Below are 19,856 nucleotides of genomic sequence, written 5' to 3'. Positions count from 1 at the left end.
AACCAAAGTTTCTCATGCACCCATTTGGATTCCCCACATCAGGGGAACAGGGCACACGAAGGTGTAAATGTGCCTGAAACCCAACCCCAACTACAGCCCCAAAACCAGAGCCAGCCTGGTAGAACCAAGGGCAGGAGGGAACAGTAACAGCTGCACCTGATCAGTGCCTGAGGCTGAGCAAAGAAACCACCACCCTAATCATGGCTTTGTCCATTTCTCACTAAACTCAAAACTGATTTTACTTAACCTTTAACTAGGAGGCAGCAAACTTCCTTTAGCACACCAGGGGATTTATCAGAACTGGGATTTATTCCCTTCTCCTGACACATGTGCTGCCACCTCTGCTGGGAGAGGTCTCGCTGTGCTGGGAGCTCAGAACTCCTGCTCCACACTGTGCTCCAGCAGCAAAGCTTTCCTAAATCCAGCCCACTCCCACTGCCAGTGGGCATGAGCAAACACAGGAACAACACTGGAAAGCAGAGACAGCAGGCAAACTGTATTTCTTGTTTAAGACAGAAAACTGGCATTAATCACTCAGATTGCAGCCAATAACCAAAGGCACATGCTCTCCACACTGGAATACTGAAAAGCTCCAGGTGAATCACTTTGTTGAAGGCTTGTGCTTAGTCCAGGCTCCAAATTCATAAAGAAGCTTAAGACCTTCAAAGCTCTGTGGCATTCAGTGCCAAACTAGAGAACAGCACAACTTTATTTTACAACTGATGATCAGGAGGCAGCAGAGCTCATGTTCTTCCTTCCTCATCATGAGAAACAGCACACCTGCAGCCAGCATTTCATAAACCACTCTGGAGGCAAACAGTGATACAAATAGCTCCCATGTGGAGCAAGAAGTGTTGCAGACTATGACATTTCATGCCTCCAAATTTTCCTTGGGGATAACAGAATGGAACAGAGAAGCTGGTTGACATGAGCATGTCTGTCTCCTGGGCTCTCAAACGATGCTTCAGGAGCTGATTACAGACACTGCCACAGGAGCATTCTCAAGGTAAGTACCACTACGAGACTACTCTGAATTCCTAAGTATTGATGCTGATCTCGATCTTGATGCTGCTGGTATTTGCAGCATTAAGAAAGACAAGCATGAGGCTACAGCCTTTCAGCAGGTTTCACAGATCACCAGGCTCCATGCTCAAGAAATGTTCATGTTTTTTAGACTATTCTATGATGCGAAGTGACACCTTCTACAACCATCATAAAACATACGTGAACTTTTTTGCCAGATTAAGCAAAAGATCAGTTTTGAGACTCTTAACTGATAGAACTTATTTGAAGTCTTAAGTAAAAGGAAAGAGCCACTATAACAGAATGTCTTGCCCCGGACTCAAAGGAACACAAGAAAAACAAAGCAGTTGGGAGGTAAAAGCAAGAAGAGCAAAAGCATCAAGAAATGTTCGATAAAGTCTCTGTTACAACTACTGCAAAGGAAAAGAGGAGCACCCAGTCCAACAGGCAGAACACAGGATTTCTTATCATCTTTAAAGACATGGATGCAGCCGTAGACAGACATCGGTTTCTTCCAATGGTGGAATATCTCTTTCCATCTCCCAAAAGAACACATTAACTTGACTCACTCTAGGGAAGATCCACTTTCAACACATTAAAGTGATGGAATTTGGAGTGATTACCTTACTTGTGCCACTTTTCTTAAAAACTGCTGAAATCCAAATTGGGATGAATGTTGCTCTAAGTAGCAAAAAAAAGTAGAGGGCGACAAGGGTCTCTTTTCAGAACAGCACTTTTACAAGTGAGAAGATGCCAGTGCCCTTCCAGCTCTCACAAGCCTTTCACAGAGAGCTCGTGTTCTCTGATTCATGCCAAGTTGTTAGTTATAACTACTCTTCTACGTTTCTTAAAGAGAACATTTCACATTGGGGAAAACTTCAGTGTATCTTTGAATTAACAGATACAGTCAAATCCATGTATGCTAATATTGCTTTCCACCTGAAAGCTCTGATAAAATCCCAGTTCCACGTTCTTGAAAATCAGTCTGTTTCATCCCAAGCACTTTAGGAAGAATTCTGCAAAGCGGGAAAAAACCCACAGCTAGTGATGGAGAGAGCTCTTACTCAAAACCCAATTACCACTTCTGACATCAGCAGTGAAGAAATTACTGACAAAACTGGTTCTTGAATACGTTCTCCCTTCTGTCAAGTTTTCCACAACAAAGAAGTCCCTCTTTAAGCTCTCTATGGTTAGTTTGATTTAGAAGAACAGGGAACAAACTCAGGTTATTGGTTCTTACCTTCAGTCCTGTTTTTTCATCATCACTACCATTATTTGTAGATGGTGTTTCATCCCCTTGCCTGGAAACCAAGACAAAATCTTCACTGTTAAGAGTGGATACCGAGTCTGAAGAGACACTGATTTTTCCAACAGAAGCCTTGTCATCCATGACTTAAAAAGGAAGTTCGATTCATGAATGAGATTAAATATGTTATAAACTCCTGAAAAACAAAAATCATAAAAATACTTATATAAAACTTCATGCTAAATGCTCAAATGTTTCTTGTCAGAAACCTGCTGACTAATTATAAAAACTAACTCATCTGACAGCACAACCAAGCTCCAGCTCCTCTCTCAGCGCACATTCAAAGTCCTGCCCTCATCTTGCTAAGCAGCACATGCTATTACAGCACTGCTTTCCACAGCTCACACAAGGGAAGTTAATAAAACTCTTTGCAGTATTTCATGGTTATGTCAGTCACCACTTTCTACACACCACACAAAATAGGGCCCTGGAACATACACTCCACTTGCTGACAATTAAGGCCAGCACAATAAAGTCCATTTACTTCCTTCAATTAATACCTGCCTTCACTATGTTCACGTTAAATTACTTTTATTTATCAGAGCTCACTGTATGCTGCAGTCACATTCTTTTCGCCTAAGCAAGAGTTTGACCTAACTCCTGATATTTTGCTCTGAAACCTTGGGACATAGAGCAGTTCATGAATCTACGCTGAATTTTCTGTACTATAAAGAGCAATAAAAGCAAAGACTTCCAAGAAGCAGGAAGAACAGCGTAGGCTGGCTCAGTACTGAGAAGCAGAGCCAACAGAGGATTTTAAAAAGCTGGAACTGGCACTGAGAGGCATTTGAAGAAAGGAACAAAAGGTGAAGTTCAGCTGCACACCTTGCACTCTACAGCACAGATTCCCAGAATCCATGGCTCAAAACAGACTGCTGTGATAAAAATGGGTGATTAAATTTCTCAGAAACCCAAATATACCCTTATCTCAAAGGCTCGGGTCTTTACAAACTCCCAAACATAACCAAACTCAAATGCTTTTTCAGCCTCCAGTTCTGCCTTCCAACCTGGAAGCACCATCCCAACCTGGCTTCCAACAGCGCAGCCAAACAACAGAGACCTGGCACAGCCCACAGCATTCCTGCCTGAACCAGGAACAATGCACCAGAAATAGCAAAGCCTGCTTTTATTCCTATCAATGCCCTCCCCATAACCACCAGTACAACATGAAGTCTGCCAGGAGGACAACTTCTAAGCAATTACCAATCTAATCACTTAGTGATCCTGGAACATGTTCCAGAGAACTGAAGCAGAGTGTAAGAGGAAGAATGGATGTGGTTTGTTCATGAATGACAACACACCTGTGATTGACTTAATTTCAAAATCATGTGTGGTACTTAGATATCCTTTTCAAAACCATTTTAAGATCCACTGACTTCCAATGGGAATTACTGGCTAGGAAATGTAGGCATTTTGAGAAGTTCTACACACTGTGTGTCTACCTGGTATTACTCACAAGTATCTCAAAGGAAGGGCAGAGTTCTTATTGTTAAAGATGCCTTTGTTTCAAGAATTCATATTAAAACATTTCTATAGAAGTTCCGTATAGCACCATCTATATAAGACACAGATCTCTGAAAATACCTAAATCAAAGATCTTGAAACACACACTAAAAATAAGCATCAAACACTAAATACCCCTTTGGCTTTACTGTTTTCATTCAAACAGAGCAAACCATCTTCCACACTGACAGCAGGAGTAGAGGAGCAGGCTTTGATCACAACCAGCTGTAAAGATCATCCAGGCAAGGATCACTTTAGCACTTTATTTTGTATAGGCTGTCTGTCTTGAAGTGCCAATTTCTCCGATTTCCCAAGTGTTTCAATGTGACACCTTTCCCCAGCAGCACCTTCAATTCAATAAAAGGCTGCCTGTGCTTTACCAGCTCCTGTGTGGCATAGGGAGGTGTAAACAAACCCCACGGATCCTGGGCACAGCCAGCCCAGCCACAGCAGTGTCACAACACACAATTGCAACACCAGGACGGCCCAACCAGCCCAACTGTGCCAGTCTAACAGTGAAGTCTCATGAAATTACACAAGATAGGAGAGCAGAGGAAAGGGGACAGTGGAGCAGGCAACTGAGAGAAGCTTTTGATGTAGCAGCAAGCAAAGCTCAGATACCCAGCAGTGCTGGAATCAGCCACACGGGTTCATTGCATTAATGCTGAAACACCTGAGGTGCAAAAGTAGTCTTCAAATATTAAAATATTGCCTGAAGTTAACCAAAATTTCTATATCCTCACACTTTGCTTTGCAAGGATTTCATTTCCTCCATTCCTGGCTATCACTTTGTTTCACAGAGGTTCCCACATAGATCATTTTCCCTGAATCAGAAAGCTCACAATGGCAGAATCCCCACCAGAAAGCCTCCAAACCCATTAAAATAAGGGCACACATCAAAGACCAGCAGAGCAATTACATGTGGCTCAGGAATCAAACCCCAAGAACAAACAGCAGCAGTGACACTGCTCTTTAGCAATACCTGCAATTGGTCTCAGACCCAAAGCTTTCTGCTCTCACAGCTTAGCACCAAAGACCTCAGCCAAGCACAGAGCTCAAGTTTTGATGTCCCTCAGAAAGCCAGTGTCTCATCCCTACCATGGAAAGAGACTTTGGTTTGTTTAAGCATAAATAAAATAGGAGCTTTTGAATTCAGCACAGTTTAGCTCCTGACACAAAACTACACCACAATTCAGTAGTGTTTGCCTGAAGGTGTCTTTCCAGCTCCACGGGAGACAGAGTGTCTGGGTAAAACACGTACAGAGAGGCAAACTTCTTCCAACCTCCTTCCTTGCTCATCTGTGTAATTAAATGGGTGCTCTGGCCTCTCCTCACACAACAAACTATTGGAGAAAGTTGCAAAATGAGAAAGTCAACATGGCTGGCTCTTGGGTCACTGCTTTCAATTTTACTTAAAATTCTGGTTCTCTGTGAAATTCCCCTTCATTGCTGTTACACCTCACTCTCTCCTCAAGATAATGTGCAGAGGAAGAGCAGAGACCCCATTCACCACGATTAAAATCTTAAACAACTGGAAAGCAAGCGTATCAAAAGTTCAGATTAGTTATACACACTTATAAAACAATTATCTTTTACTTCCCTTTCCCAAATATTTGACACCTGACTTTGATTTGTGATCAAAGTTTTCCTTCAAAGTTCTGCCAGAATGAATTTAAAAGAGCTTAAAGCAAACAGTATATAGAAAAAAAGGAAAACCAGAAAACCTTCAATTTTACATTACTGGAAGAGGCTGGGGCTTGAATGCCACCCTGGGACACGTGCAACAAGTGAAGCACAGCACGTGTAACTATAGCTGGTCTCACTGCGTTTCCAAGGAATACCCATAATAATTTCTGGCGCTTAGAACAGCCATGACCACACAAAAAGACAGAGGGTGAATGGAAAAATCAATATTTCGGGCATGAACTTCTTCAACCTGAGAGTCAACAGCAGATGTAGCATCCTTAGCCCAGAATTTACAGGGAAATGCAACACAAAAATAAGTTCTGGGTTTCCAGGGCAGAAAAGAGAATAAGCATGAGAACAGGTATGCAAACCAGAGAGGAAAAGGCTTTTTTCCCCATTCATATCTTTCTCAGCTTTTGTACTTCAGCTGCAGTTCCTAAAGTGATTCCACAAAGTTCCAATATATCTGATACACAATGCACTAGATAAAGAACAACACAGCAATATTAACTAAATTACTGAAGAACAGTAATTCATGTGCCTTAAAAAGCAAAGTCAGAAATCTTGGCATGCAAAACAAACTTACATCCTCTATCCTCCAAAATATGAAACCACCAACCATAGTGTTAAAAATCATGGAAAATGAGAAGGTGACATGCAGAAAAGACACCGAGGTGGCTGACATACCCAAATATAATGAATGTATCTTCTGTTTCTATTCCTCTGGCTCTATGCGCAGTTTAACAACAAATCCAGTATGGTTCAGTTTAAAGATACAAAGTTCTGCTTTGCAAATGTTCATCATTAGCATCTTAGTGTGGGTGAACAGTGGAATTTGTGGCAGAGTTCAGAGGCTTTACAGTGCACTTTGCAGAGCTCTGTTATGACAGAGAACCCAGCATTCTGTAAGGCTCTGAGCTCCTACAGCCTTGCACAGCTGTGGGTTTTTCTACCTGTAAAATTCACCTAGTGCACACCTGTTGTTTTAAAATACATTGCAAGTCCTGAAAAAAGCCTGGAAAACACTCCAGGTCAATGCTGTGTTTTATCACAGCTCTGGGAAAAAAAAACCCAAACAGTATAGAAGCAATCAGTAGCAATCTTTTTTCTTCTCACATATCACATGATTAGTCTGCTTAATCATGTCAGATCTTTACCCACCTTCCCTGTGCAACACATACTCTCAAATGCAACAAGAAGTCCTTGGCACTCAAAATGAAGCAGGAAAGCCAGAGGAATACTGCATGTGAAAATACAGATTTAGGATGACTAAAGAGTAATTAATATAAAAAATAACAACTACAAGTCTAACTTTTCCTTTCATTTTACAACACACTGACAGCCACAGATGTTCCCACTAATTTCAAGAGCCAGAAAGAAAAAAGATATTATTATTTGGAGATAATGGTGTCTCTAATTCCACCCCTCTCCTCACAGATCTCGGGAAAAAGAGTGAATCACTAGACACTGTATGCAAGACCAGGCATCAGATAAAACACAAGAGTTAAGCTAATGCAATCTCTGTTAACAATCTTTAGCAGGTTGATAGCTATTGCCAACATGATTTTGCTTTCAATCCGAATTTGAACTATCTGCCAGAGAACAAAACCCTAATTTTAGGCTCTTGTAATCAGTAAATTCCCCATCCCAGAAACAAGCAGCCCATCCTGGGAAACTGCAGTTTTTAAAAGAAATGCTGACACAGCCTTAGCCAGCCCAGCACAGGAATGCTGCTGGAATGAATGAACTGTGAGCAGCTGGTTCATCCACGCGCCGCAGCTGACGCTCACCCAGCACCAGCCCCATCTCAGAGCAGTGCAGCCAGGACACTCGGGCTGGAGGCTGGGAGGAAGCCAGTGCAGCCAGCAGCTAAACAAACTCTGGGGATGATGCTCCATGTACTGCTGGAGCTGCTCTCATTAGGATTCAAACACCGACAGGGAGCTACGCTCACCAGACAACCAGAGCGCTTTAAAACTACGCTGTGGAAGAACCAAGAAAAAAGGAGCTACATTTGGTGTGTGCTACTAATCACTGCCTGCACTTAGGGCTGGAAATTGGAAGGAAACCCCTATGCCAAGCTCCACTGGTTAATTTGTTTACTGTGTACACAAAAATAAGTTTGCTCAGGTCCTTGACCTTTTAAGTAGAGGCCTTTAAAAAGAATACAGTATTTCTGCAAGTCAAACAGCAGTGGGCAGCTCCTGTAATAACATGTTTTCTAAGTAGCCAAAAGTCTCAGAAATCCTATCGAGTTGGGCTTTAACAGAACCTGTAAGTAAAACAAAATCTGAAACGCAGATCAAGCCATACCTCTATGCCCTACCTGTTCTCCAGCCTGTATTCAAGAAATAAACACAATCTTTTCCTCTGCAAACCTCTCACGTGATTTTTTCCTTCTCTCCAAACCTCTCCTGAATACTTTTTCTACTTCTCCTTCTCTCCCTGAAAATGATCAGGCAAATCTATACAGAGATAAACCATCAACTTTACTTCTAACAATTCGATTTCCACTTAATTTTTGCTGGTAAGTGTTTTTAAACCAACTTCCCACAATCTGTTTATACTTAATTTTCACTCCTAACTGACACAACCAGTCCTTAAAAATTATCTACTGGGGACATATTAACTGAAAGAAACACTTCCTTGACAACAAGAAGGATAAAACCCGCAAAAACCACAGAAGTTATGGTACATGAACCAAATAAAGATGCCTGCATGCAACGAAATGCCACATTTTAGGATCCACCTGGAAGCGACAACCGACACCCCGCGACACGGGGAGGGAAAGCGGTGCCCGGCCGGTCCCTCGGTGTCAGTCCCGCGCCGCCCGGGATGGGAGGCGGGGGGACGCCGGTGGCCCCGGGACGCGCTCCGAGGCGGGTGGTCCCTGTCCCCAACACCCGCAGCTGGGGAGGACGGGCCGGGCCCGGCGCCCCCGCCTGCCCCAGGACTCGGCCCGGCCCTGCGGGAGCCGGGGCGGTCTCACGGCCCCGCTGCCCCCGAGGCCGCGGCCCTTGCGGGCAGAAGGGACAGGGAGGAACCGCGCCGGGTGGGAGACACGGCCCCGGAGGCGAGGGAGGGACCCGGCGGCAGCGGAGCGCAGGACGGCCCCCAGCTCCCGCACACCGGGAGGGAGCGGCGGCGGGGCAGCGCCGCGGGAGCGCAGCGGGGACGGGGCGGACAGCGCGAACCGCACCTACCCCGGCCGCCGCCGCCGCCGCCGCTCCCGGTGCCGGGCCTGGGCCGCCGCCGCCCCACGTGACCGGGCGGAGGGGCGGCCCCGCCGGTCCTTCCGGGCGCGGCTCTTCCGGCGGGCGGACAATGCGGTTCCGAGTCGCGGTGCTGGGCTGCGGTGGCGCCTGTAGGTCCCGGCGGGCCGGCGGGGCGCGGGCGGCGGCCCCGGAGCGCGGCGCGGAGCGGCCCGCGGCTCCCGCTGCCCCCGCAGGCCGCGCTCGGAGGGCGGCCCGGCCCGGCCGGGGGCGCGGCGGGGCGCGGGGCCGCCCGGGGGGCGCGGCGGGCGGCCGGGCCCGGCCCGGCGCTGGGGCGGCGGCTCACGGCGGGTCTCCTCCCCTCTCTAGGTCCGTAGCTGGAGGCAGGAGCGGCCGCGGGTGCCAGCGCGGGGACGCGGCCCGACGCTACAGGTACCTGCCCCTTCCCTCCCTCCGTTCCTCCCGCGGGGCCGGGCCTGGCGCGGACAGCGGCTTCCCCCGCTCTCGCAAAGGGCATCGCGTTCACATTGTTATGGGATGCTGCGCGGGCTCCCGGCTGAGCTGGGCTGGAATATTCTTTTCCCGGACCCTGGGAAGTAGATGCGGGGAGCCGGAGCGATCCGCGGTCGGTAAAGGCCGAGGAAGCACGTGCTTCCAACGGGGAGCCCTGCACGTCCCACGGGAGCTTGCCTTGGGCTGCCACCCTCCCGAGATAACGGGTTTGGGATTCATTTAATGCTCTTTTCTCTTGGAGATCAGTAGTAGTTGAAACTGAACGTGTGCTAAGGCAAGTCACAACTTTGCGATACACAGTTTCTCACGCTGTGGCTCTTGCAGTCTGCCAGAGACGGGACTGAATGGCTGGCATAGCTGGGGTTAACAGCACAGTATAACTTTACCGTGGGTGCTTTGACTGCATTCATATTGTATGAATTTCCAAGGTGGAAAAAACAAACCCACGACTGGACTTCCCTCATCACTGTCCAGAGAAAACACAAAAAAACCAGTTTGATAATGCGTAAAATTCACTGAAGATCTATCAGGATGATCTGTTCCTGTCGTTTATATTTGCCAAAGGCTGTTGCCTCTTAAAATTAAACTTTCAGCCCTAGGAATGGGGTCAGGCAGGCAGTGCTGAAGGTGACTGAGAGACTGGGTTCTGCAGGTTCAGCAGAACTGGTTGTAGTGAAGAACGATGCCCCCCCTGCTTCCAAACTTTCCCTGGTTCCTGGTTTTTGAAGTCTTCTGGAATCCTCCCCTAATTTTTGCTTGTCATACACTGGAAGATATGTTTGATGGGTGTGATCAATGAGGAGGTCGTGTCTCCAAATGCTGTATGAGCTGCAAACTGAAAAAGCCCTGATTATTGACAGATGCTTCCAAAAATATTCTTTGAATAGTTGTCTCGTGTGGGCATAATGCCATTCTTGTGTGTACACTCAGCTGACACTTCATGCCCCAAGAGAGCAGTATCTGCTTTTATCTATAAACTTCAAAGCTTCCTTTCGAGCTTTATGTGATGTTTGTAATAGTTGGGAGGTGTAAGTTTTGCTTTGTTTTGTAATTTTATCTAACCAAATCTTGCATCATTTAGTCTCCTGTTATTTCTTCACTTCCTGCAATCCTAGTGCTTTGGCAGGATTTTGTGAGCAGTATTGCATCCAGAATCAGTGTAGCTTTATAAATTGTTAAGTAACTCTTGAAAGACAAAAGAATGGTATTTGGTTTATGGAAGATCTGCTGTTCTTCATTCCAAGTCCTATCAAAACAAGAACAAGCTTCTTAGAGAAGTGATCTTCCAAAGAACAGGACCAGGCACAAGGCTTCCTTTATTGCCCAGGTATTAAAACAGGGAGCCTAGCAGAGACCATTGTGAAGGTTTTTTTCTGTAATCTTAGGAAAAGCCAAAACAACACACAACAAACCAAATCCTGCAGGAGAACTCGAAAGACAATCTAATATGTTAAACCCAGTGCTGCAAAACCCAAAAATACAGTTTCCCTTTACATCCTAAGTCTTTAGGATATTGCTTCAGGAGAATTTTTGTCATAGCACCTCCACTTAATATTCAGGCTTCATTACATTAAAAAAAGGTAAAAGTTATTGTAATGTGAGACGTAAACTTGAATTTTTTCTTACTTGTAATGGACTTCAGTGTGTACCTAGGATAAAAAACATAATGGCTGATAAACACCCACTTTATATTTTTACTTTGAATCTTTCTAACCAACCTTTTAGAAAACAAAAAGTACTCATTGTTTGTTTTTTTCTCTGCTGCTTTTCCTTAGGTGTGCCAAAATGTCAGAAAGATCAGATATTCTTCATTTCAAGTTTGACAACTATGGAGATTCAATGTTACAGAAAATGAACAAACTGAGGGAAGAAAACAAGTTTTGTGATGTCGTGGTCCATATTGATGATGTTGAAGTTCACGGGCATAAAATTGTCTTTGCTGCTGGCTCTCCTTTTTTAAGAGATCAGTTCTTACTGAACGACTCCAGAGATGTAAAAATCTCCATCCTGCAGAGTTCAGAAGTGGGGAGGCAGCTGCTTCTCTCTTGCTACAGTGGCACTCTGGAGTTCCCTGAAATGGAGCTGGTGAACTACCTGACTGCTGCGAGCTTTCTGCAGATGAGCCACATCGTGGAACGGTGCACTCAGGCCCTGTGGAAGTTCATCAAACCCAAGCAGCCGCTGGAGAGCAAAGAGTGCGAACAGCAAAGCGACTCTTCTGAGCTGAAGGAGCATCAGGGAGACGATGACTCTCTGCAGCAGGACTCGCCTTGTATTCAGCCTTCAGAAGACAGCATGGACATGGAGGATAGTGATATCCAGATCATCAAGGTGGAGTCCATTGGGGAGGTAACAGAAGTTAGGAATAAGAAGGATCAGAATCAGTTTATTTCTTCTGAACAAACTGCACTGCATTCCTCAGAGCCTCAACACTTTCTTATCAACTCCACTGTTGAGAACAGAGCAAGTGAAATAGAGCAAAACCACCTCCACAACTATGCCCTTTCGTACGCCGGCAGCGATAACATCATCCTGGCCTCTAAAGATATGTTTGGGCCTAACAACCGAGGGATAGACAAAGGCCTCCAGTGGCACCATCAGTGCCCAAAGTGTACAAGAGTATTTCGGCATCTGGAAAACTATGCTAACCACTTAAAGATGCATAAACTATTTATGTGTCTGCTCTGTGGCAAGACGTTCACTCAGAAGGGCAATCTCCACCGGCACATGAGAGTGCACGCGGGCATCAAACCATTCCAATGTAAGATCTGTGGGAAAACGTTCTCTCAGAAATGTTCCTTACAGGACCACCTCAACCTGCACAGTGGGGACAAGCCCCACAAGTGTAACTACTGTGACATGGTCTTTGCGCATAAGCCCGTTCTGAGGAAACACCTCAAACAGCTGCACGGTAAAAACAGCTTTGACAATGCTAATGAAAGAAACGTGCAAGACATAACGGTGGACTTCGATTCATTCACGTGTAGCGCTGCTACAGACAGTAAGGTCTGTCAGCAGGCTGATGCCAGCCAGGTACTGGATGCAGGGAAGCTGCCTCAGGCCGTGCTCGGTTTAAGAAACGATAGTACCTGCGTCAATTAAGCAATTAAAACTCGCCCTGTGTAGGGATCGTGACTGAGAGGAGCCAACCTGGTTGGTTTGGCTTCTTCCCTAATCTAGTGGTGTGCCCTGAAAGGCTACAGATGGTTGGATTGCAAAAACATGGCAGGTCTTCAGCCATCGTTCTTAGTCTTACTTGATATTTTCTGTGAATAGCAATCCTCCTTCAGGTTTCTGTCTATGTCTCTACTGTGGATTAAGGGGTTAATCGTTTCATTTCTCTCTGATTAGGAGACTCAAGACTAACACCTTTTGAAAGACTGTTGCTGTGGGCTGCAAGTAAACCATCTGCTGTGCAGTTAGAGGCCTCTCTGTGGCTGGGCAGATGGAGGAAAGCAAAGAGGACAAGTGTGTGAGATAACCCAATATTTTTTTTTAAAGGCACTGGATAACTGAAAACACTCCATATACTCAAATTTAAACTTACCTCTTAAAATTACCTTTCTCTGATCTTACCCCTAGACTCCTGCAGTTGAAATGAAGTATTTTTGTGTCACTTTTTTGCCCTTTCTAAACCTATTTCAAGAAACTTCTGCTGCCAATCAATGCTCTCTTAAAAACTCTCAGGGTTTTTAACCTCAACATGCATTATGAAAAGATGAAACCCTAAATGATTTGGCAGGGTTAGCTGATCATTGCATAGAGCTGTTCAAACTGAGGATAAATGGCAGCTCTGGAATGTGAGAGGCTGGTGCCTGGAGTGCAAATGTGACCTGTTCTTATGCTGGCATACCTGGGATTTTTAAAGGGCACTCGCCAGTGCATGTACTGAGACAAGCTAAACACTTCTAAGCTAAAAGTTATCCTCCACCTTCCATAAGTTTTGCATCACAAACCACAACAGCTGTTGGTTTTAGAGCAAAGCTGGAGTGGAGAAACACTGCTTTTTGACACTGTGAAAAGAATCTTTTTAAAGCTGCAATGTGTAACAACTCCACGATATTTTTTTTGCTTTTTTCCTTCCTTAATTCTTGTATGTCTCTCCTTGATGTCTAATAAGGGCCACGTGTCACTTAACTTTAAACAAAAATACCTGCTATAAGAACTTAACATAATTTTTTTTGATTTCTTGAACTTTTTTGAAGTGACCATTAGTGTTTTACAGATCCTAGGATGAGGTATAGGTAGCACAATTTCTATAGGTTAATATATCAGCTATTGACTGTACTCAGCAATACCTCTTGTATACCGCCTTAAACATCCAATGTAGCGGGAATGGCATGGTAATTGGGATCCTGGGATTGCACCACACTGCTTCTCAGAAGTGCTGTGGAATTACCTGCATCCCAGGCAGGCTGAAAGAAGCTTAATTTATCTGAGGCACACCATTCCCAGTAGAACAGCACTGTTAGTACTGAAGTGTAGCATAGACTTATAATCAAATGGCTGATCCTCGGCAGAGAACTGCTGTTTGTGTTTGGAATAAGGATTTCTTCCAGTGCAGCTCTTTTCCACAAGGTTTGCCGTGAGGCTGAGATTATGCTTCCTACCTAAACATAGTACTGTTGGTGTGTTTGAGTGAGGGGTGGGGGTGAAAGGCTGCTATTGTATGGTTAAAAATGTAAACAGGTATGACCAAAGGTGTGTAGAGCAAAAAGTGTTGTGTATGTCATTATCAGAAGTTGGTCTTGCTCTTCAGTTCTGTGTGTGTAGAGGTCAGGATTTCCTTACACAGATATTACACTGATGGACGTTAAAACATGTTAATGTTGCAGAACATTTTCAGAAATCCACATACTTTGAAGTAGAAAAAGAAGGTGATTCTGTGAATCAGTTTTTGCAATTGAGTTCTTGAACTTCTGCACTTGACTGTTACACGAACTCTTACATGGACAGCTATGAAGTAAGCAAAGGAAATTACATCAGGGCATTCATCTTTCAAGTTGTAGCAAATATATTTAGGCCTAAAGTCTAACTATTTGAGACTTTTTAAATTATTGTTCAGGTTGCTGGGGTAGAAGATAGGTTTGCATGGGAAGAACTGTTTTCCTCTTGAAGCCACCCACTTTTCGGAGTTGTTTTGAACTAAATTTGACCGTGACAGTTGCATCTGACACTTGCATTCTGTCTTCAGGCAAAATCTTCTGTATTGTCCAAACATTTTGATAATCTATTATTCACTAAATGGAAATAAGTGATAGTGCTATGTCAAAATGAAGACAGACATGGAGAACAAGAGCTTGCAGAGCCAGGTCAACGTGCTGTAAGGTACTAGTGAACAATCCAAGGCAATATGAATATGGACACAAAAAAGAAAATGGTCTTCTGCCACAGAAAGGAATTCAACTGCACAAATGCTAGAAAACGTGGCAGCAAAATGGATAGTATTGGAAGTTTTGTCTATCTGAAAAGTTTTGGTTTTTGTGAAATTCTGAAGCTGTAATGTTACTGTAAGGAGAATACAGCTTGTTGAAGTAGCTGTGGGTGACTTGAAGCTGATATGAAGAGACAAGGAGTTTCCTAAGAAACAAAAGAAATCATTTGGTCAAGATGTACAGGTGTTCAGTCCACCTGCTGTGGTGATTTGGATGGCTGACAAGGCCAAGACTGCTGGGCTGCTCAATTAAAGGCTGCTGTGGTGTTTGGCAAGAGCACAGCATAAATAAATAGAAAAAAGCAGAAATGCAGAAGACTTTCTTCACTGAAAATGGACACATCTGTTGGTTGAAAAGTGACTTCTACTAATGTCTGCTTTTGGCCTGGCAAAAGGGTGCAGACCAAAAGATTTATGCAGGAGATGGCTGTGTGACTCCAGAAACACTGGAGCTCTGAGGGCAATACGCCAGTGTAAAGTGCACTGGTGGTAGAGTTCATCTAGAATTTGCCCCTGTATGGAAAGACAAGTGAAGAGTATAGAAGAGGTAACAGAAAAGCAAAATCTGGCTAATGCTGCTTCTCTGAATTACAGATTGAGTGAGAATTATGATAAATGGAATATGCAGAGGCAGCTCAATTATAGAATAAGATGAACTTAATTGTCCATGTATGTAAAATGTTGTCTTCATTGCAATGTCCCGAGTAGTGAAAGATTAGATCTGTTGGTTGTTGCTACTGATGCTGCATATTCAGATGAGGACTATGGCAGTTATCATAATCTGTGTGTTACTGTGTAGAATACCATTTGCTGGTAAGTGGATAGTCTCACAACTTAATGTGCTGTACAACTTCCTGCATATCCTAAAAATAACTGAAGTCTATTACAAAAGTATTTTAATAGCTCCTCAGTATATTAGGAATTTTTTTTAAGTTGGCATTTTATTTATTTATATTATATAGAAGAAGGAATTTTTAGAATTTAGGTTTGCCAGAGGTTTGGGCTCACCACTTCTCTGAGTGATGGTAGCTTGTGTAGCATGTGTTCCTGCAGCACGTGCTGCAACTGCACAGCCTCCTGCATAGATCAGGGATGAGTCTTTCCTTAATTTATTTTTCTTTTAGAAGACATGTTTTGCAAGTTAGTAACTGATGAATTTGAAGTGTCAGTCTTTCTCTCCCCTAGTTTTTTTGGCAAAACTTAGCTGCCGCTGAACTTTTGTTGAAATAACGTAGAAATTAATTGTGTGGGGCTGATTATGGTTTTGGAGTCACTGGGAAGAATAAAAGTGAGGAAGGGGAATCAAAATGTGATACAAACTGAAATTGTTGAGAGAACTCTAAAGTCACGTTAAATGTTAATTTTTATAAACAAAGAGGGGGACATAGTGGTGCCTCCCGACTTGGTAAGGGGTGAGAAGGCAGGACGGACGCCTTTCCTTTGAGATTGTATAATCGATGGACTGAGCATTAGCTACCTCTTCACTGACTGGGCAAAAGTCTTACACTACGTTTGATAACCAAAGCAGGCGGGTCGGCGGCTGCCGGGCGATGTCCCGGGGCCGTGAAGAAGCCAGCAGCTCGTCCCGGCGGCGTTCGGGCCGGCGCTTCGCCGTTCCCCGGGCGCGTCCCGGCCGATGGCGAGGAGGAGCCCCGGCAGCCGCTCCCCGGGATGCCTTACGGGGGCGGACACGTCGCTACCTCTACCGAACGGTGGGCGAGGCGCGCCCCGGTGCCGGTGCGGTTTCCCCCAGCGGCAGCCGCTGTAGCAGTGCCAAGTCTTCTAATAAACGTGCTGCTAACTCTGTCTGCCGCCGCCTCTCATTTCCACCGCGGTCACGGCGCACCGGGGGCGGGCGGGCGGAAGGGGCGGGCGGGGAAGCTGTTCCGGGGCGCTGCGGCACCGGCAGCGGCGAGCGGCCGGGAGCGGGGCGGAGCGGGATCGCGGCCGGCGGCGGGCGGCCCGGGAGCCCCGGGACAGCGGGTCCTGCCCGAGGCGGGGGTGGCTGAGCCCGGCCAGGCGCTCCGGCGGTGCCCGCGGGTCCCGCCATGGCGGCGGACTCGGAGGTGCTGCACTTCCAGTTCGAGCAGCAGGGCGATGCCGTGCTGCAAAAGATGAACCTCCTGCGGCAGCAGAACCTCTTCTGCGACGTGTCCATCTACATCAACGACACCGAGTTCCAGGGGCACAAGGTGATCTTCGCCGCCTGCTCCACCTTCATGCGGGATCAGTTCCTGCTCAACCAGTCCAGGCAGGTGCGGATCACCATCCTGCAGAGCGCCGAGGTGGGCAGGAAGCTGCTGCTGTCCTGCTACACGGGCGCGCTGGAAGTCAAGAGGAAGGAGCTGCTGAAGTACCTGACGGCCGCGAGTTACCTGCAGATGGTTCATATTGTGGAGAAGTGCACCGAGGCTTTGTCCAAGTACTTGGAGATCGACGCTTCCATGGAGAGCGGTACCCAGGCTGCTGAGGGGTGCCACTCCTCGGATGCTGAACTAAGGAGCGGGGATGAGGTTTTAGATAAAGATTGTGAAATAATCGAGATCTCTGAAGACAGCCCAGAGAACGAAGAATACCCCGTGAAACAGGAGGATGGAGATGGGGATGGGGATGGGAATGGGGATGGCCCACACCCTGCAGCGCAGAGCTTGGTGTCGGAAAGGAAGGACACGAAATCCCCAGAAATATCAACAGTGGAAATCGGCTATAAGGATGATGAAATCTGTATCTTCAGAATGGATTCCATGGGTGTGGCAAATGTAGAGAATGATCATTTTCCTCAGCCTTGCACTTCCTCTAAAACAAATCTATATTTCCCAGAAACCCAGCACTCCTTGATAAACTCTACAGTTGAAAGCAGGAATACAGAAATGCCAGGAAATCACTTTCAGGCTTTTGTTGGTGACAATCCAGAAGGAACTTCTAGTGGGGCAAATGGGTTCCAGAGCCTGGAGGATTCTGGCAGCTCATGGCGGCACCAGTGTCCAAAGTGTCCCAGGGGCTTTCTGCACCTCGAGAACTATCTCAGACATCTGAAAATGCACAAACTCTTCCTGTGCTTGCAATGTGGCAAAACATTTACACAGAAAAAGAATCTCAACAGGCACATCCGAGGGCACATGGGGATCCGGCCCTTCCAGTGCATGGTGTGCTTGAAGACCTTCACGGCCAAGAGCACACTGCAGGATCACCTCAACATCCACAGCGGGGACAGGCCCTACAAGTGCCACTGCTGCGACATGGACTTCAAACACAAGTCTGCTCTTAAAAAGCATTTGACTTCTGTTCATGGGAGGAGCAGCAGCGAAAAGCCAAACCTGAACGCTATTACAAAAGTTAAAATAGACTATGATTGATAGCTGGGCAATTGTGGAGTCAGACTCCACAAAAAGCTCCTGGCTAGTGAAATTCTAGATGCAATTCCAGTTCCAGATCCCCTTCTAAAGGAGAGAAGCACAAACAGGTGGCTGGTGATCCAAGACAGGCCTTGGAGCAGGAAACCTGCCTGATCCCTTAAGGTTGCTATTGCTGTCAGTGAAAAAAGGTGTTTCCTAGTTGAAAGTTAACTGCAAAATACAGGAAATTACTTCTCTTCAATTATACTGAGCATATCCTGGTCCCCCAATGATGTTTTATATTCCTTGTTTCAAGGGCAGGCCCTGCTGACTTACAGACTATTACTGATACTGCAATAAGCTGAAGCCTGAGCCATGGTGTTGGTGAGAACAGCTGAGGGAAGGGGGTGTTTGTGTTTATTCAGCGAATCAGTTGTTCCCATCCAGTTTCTGGATCATTCATGGTGAAATCATCTCCTTCCTTGCCCAAACTTTGGTAGATCTTCCAGAAAGAAGGTGTGTTTTCATACTCAAGTCTGTGACGTTTAAGGACACACAACAAAGAAAAACTAATCAAGGAACCTTTCAATTTGTCTCTTGCAAATAGAGAATTTGTAAAAGAGAAAGAAACAAACAGCATTGCCTTGCAGTTTATTTGTAACTGGACAGTCCCATGAAAAGGACTTGCTTTTAGTTTTATCAAGTTCTGAATTTTTATAAACTTCTTTCTTCCAATAGTGGGGTTTTTTTCTGTCATACAAGTGTTTTGCACCTGTATTTGATAAGTTTAGTCCTGTTTGTTGCATCATAACATCTGCCTTCATTTTTTTACAGATCTTAGCTATATGCACCTGTGTGAAATTCAGCTGTGTGCTGTTGGGTAATCATAGTTTCAATGCTAATTTTGCAAAACAGGCATTTCTGTCTGACTAGAAATGGCTTAGCCATAGAGGTCTCATACCCTGACTGTGACACAGTAACACAGTAATGATGTGTGTTTGCAGAAGTGTGTTTGTGCTTTCTCAAAGGTCATTTTAGTTTCATCATGAGCATCGAGCGCCCTGTGATGCAGTCTGTGTCTTTGGCTGGTACATGTTTCTTCCACTTAATGTAATATAAATAAAGAGTTATTTCAGTTGTTAATATGAAATAATGGTACTTACAACTAGCAAAAAGCAGTAGTTCTTACTCCTCTCTGTACCATGCTTTCCTTCAAGTTTCAGAAGTGCTATTCCAAGTTCTTGCTCAGAGTCCAGAAGTCTGGCCCAAATGCTTCAGAATCTGGCTGGCTCTAAAATCTAAGACAATAGTTTTTAATGTCAGTTCACTTTCCTTCCCTGTGTCTGTGAGTGCACCAGCCTGTTTGGGGTTTTATTGATCAGCTACGTGAGGGGTTGGGTGTGTACAATGTCTACCGTGCACTTTCCTGTTACTGCTTGTTACAGGCATGGTCAGGTATATGCGTGGGTATTTCCCTCATGAGCACTTCCCTGTGTGCCAAAGGGGAAACAGACTCATCTTTTGAAGTGTATCTTCTGTGGGAGCAGGTTCCGAGTTATTTCGGTCGTGCATGTAAACATGAGAGGGAGTTGTGTTGTGTGACAGGCCACCAGCATGTTCTGTTCAGTGGCTGCAGTGTCTCAGTAAGCTTTGTGGACAAACCCTGGTCTTGTGCACATGTTCACGTTAGAGGAGTTTCCTCTCCCCTGTCCCTACATGTAACCATGTCTTGTCATAACACAATAAATGAAATGCAAACAAGGCGTTGTGTCAGAAATACATCTCGATTTTTCACAGTCAATAATTCTGTGCATACCTTAAGTTAGTATTTTGGCTTGCTGTGT

General features: G+C 45.3%; 3 protein-coding genes across 5 annotated transcripts in view; 2 read left to right on the top strand and 1 right to left on the bottom strand.

Annotated features, from left to right (window-relative positions):
• The window catches only part of RABGAP1 (RAB GTPase activating protein 1), a 60,752-nt gene extending 51,882 nt beyond the window's left edge, over window positions 1–8,870 (bottom strand). Inside the window, exons 1-2 of one of the 3 annotated variants that reach the window (XM_071454135.1) lie at window positions 8,722–8,870; window positions 2,264–2,465 (exon numbers count right to left, since the gene is read on the bottom strand). In XM_071454135.1, the coding sequence (XP_071310236.1) occupies window positions 2,264–2,413 (150 nt within the window). In that variant the 5' untranslated portion in view covers window positions 2,414–2,465; window positions 8,722–8,870. Of the gene's footprint in view, window positions 1–2,263; window positions 2,466–8,712 lie in introns of all 3 variants that reach the window. The other 2 variants (XM_071454136.1, XM_071454137.1) reach the window with 2 other exon arrangements.
• ZBTB26 (zinc finger and BTB domain containing 26) lies at window positions 8,784–16,485 on the top strand. Its single transcript, XM_071454165.1, has 3 exons — window positions 8,784–8,882; window positions 9,100–9,162; window positions 11,019–16,485. The coding sequence occupies exon 3, from the start codon at window positions 11,029–11,031 to the stop codon at window positions 12,343–12,345; it is 1,317 nt and encodes a 438-aa protein (XP_071310266.1). The 5' UTR covers window positions 8,784–8,882; window positions 9,100–9,162; window positions 11,019–11,028; the 3' UTR covers window positions 12,346–16,485.
• Window positions 16,486–16,573: 88 nt separating this feature from the next.
• On the top strand, window positions 16,574–19,773 carry ZBTB6 (zinc finger and BTB domain containing 6). The gene has a single exon (XM_071454161.1). It carries the CDS (start codon window positions 16,726–16,728, stop codon window positions 18,031–18,033), a length of 1,308 nt encoding a protein of 435 aa, XP_071310262.1. The 5' UTR covers window positions 16,574–16,725; the 3' UTR covers window positions 18,034–19,773.
• Window positions 19,774–19,856: the final 83 nt, after the last annotated feature.

This window comes from Agelaius tricolor, unplaced genomic scaffold (assembly GCF_023055355.1).
Source record: "Agelaius tricolor isolate 1412-34295 unplaced genomic scaffold, bAgeTri1.0.p SCAF_38, whole genome shotgun sequence".
NCBI classification, from domain to species: domain Eukaryota; kingdom Metazoa; phylum Chordata; class Aves; order Passeriformes; family Icteridae; genus Agelaius; species Agelaius tricolor.
Note: the sequence above shows the minus strand (reverse complement) of the source record. Positions and strands in the feature narration are given on the sequence as shown.

Bases quoted from the DNA above. Each gene is read 5' to 3' on its own strand.
- ZBTB6 (XM_071454161.1), top strand. From the start codon at position 16,726: ATGGCGGCGGACTCGGAGGTGCTGCACTTCCAGTTCGAGCAGCAGGGC.
- ZBTB26 (XM_071454165.1), top strand. From the start codon at position 11,029: ATGTCAGAAAGATCAGATATTCTTCATTTCAAGTTTGACAACTATGGA.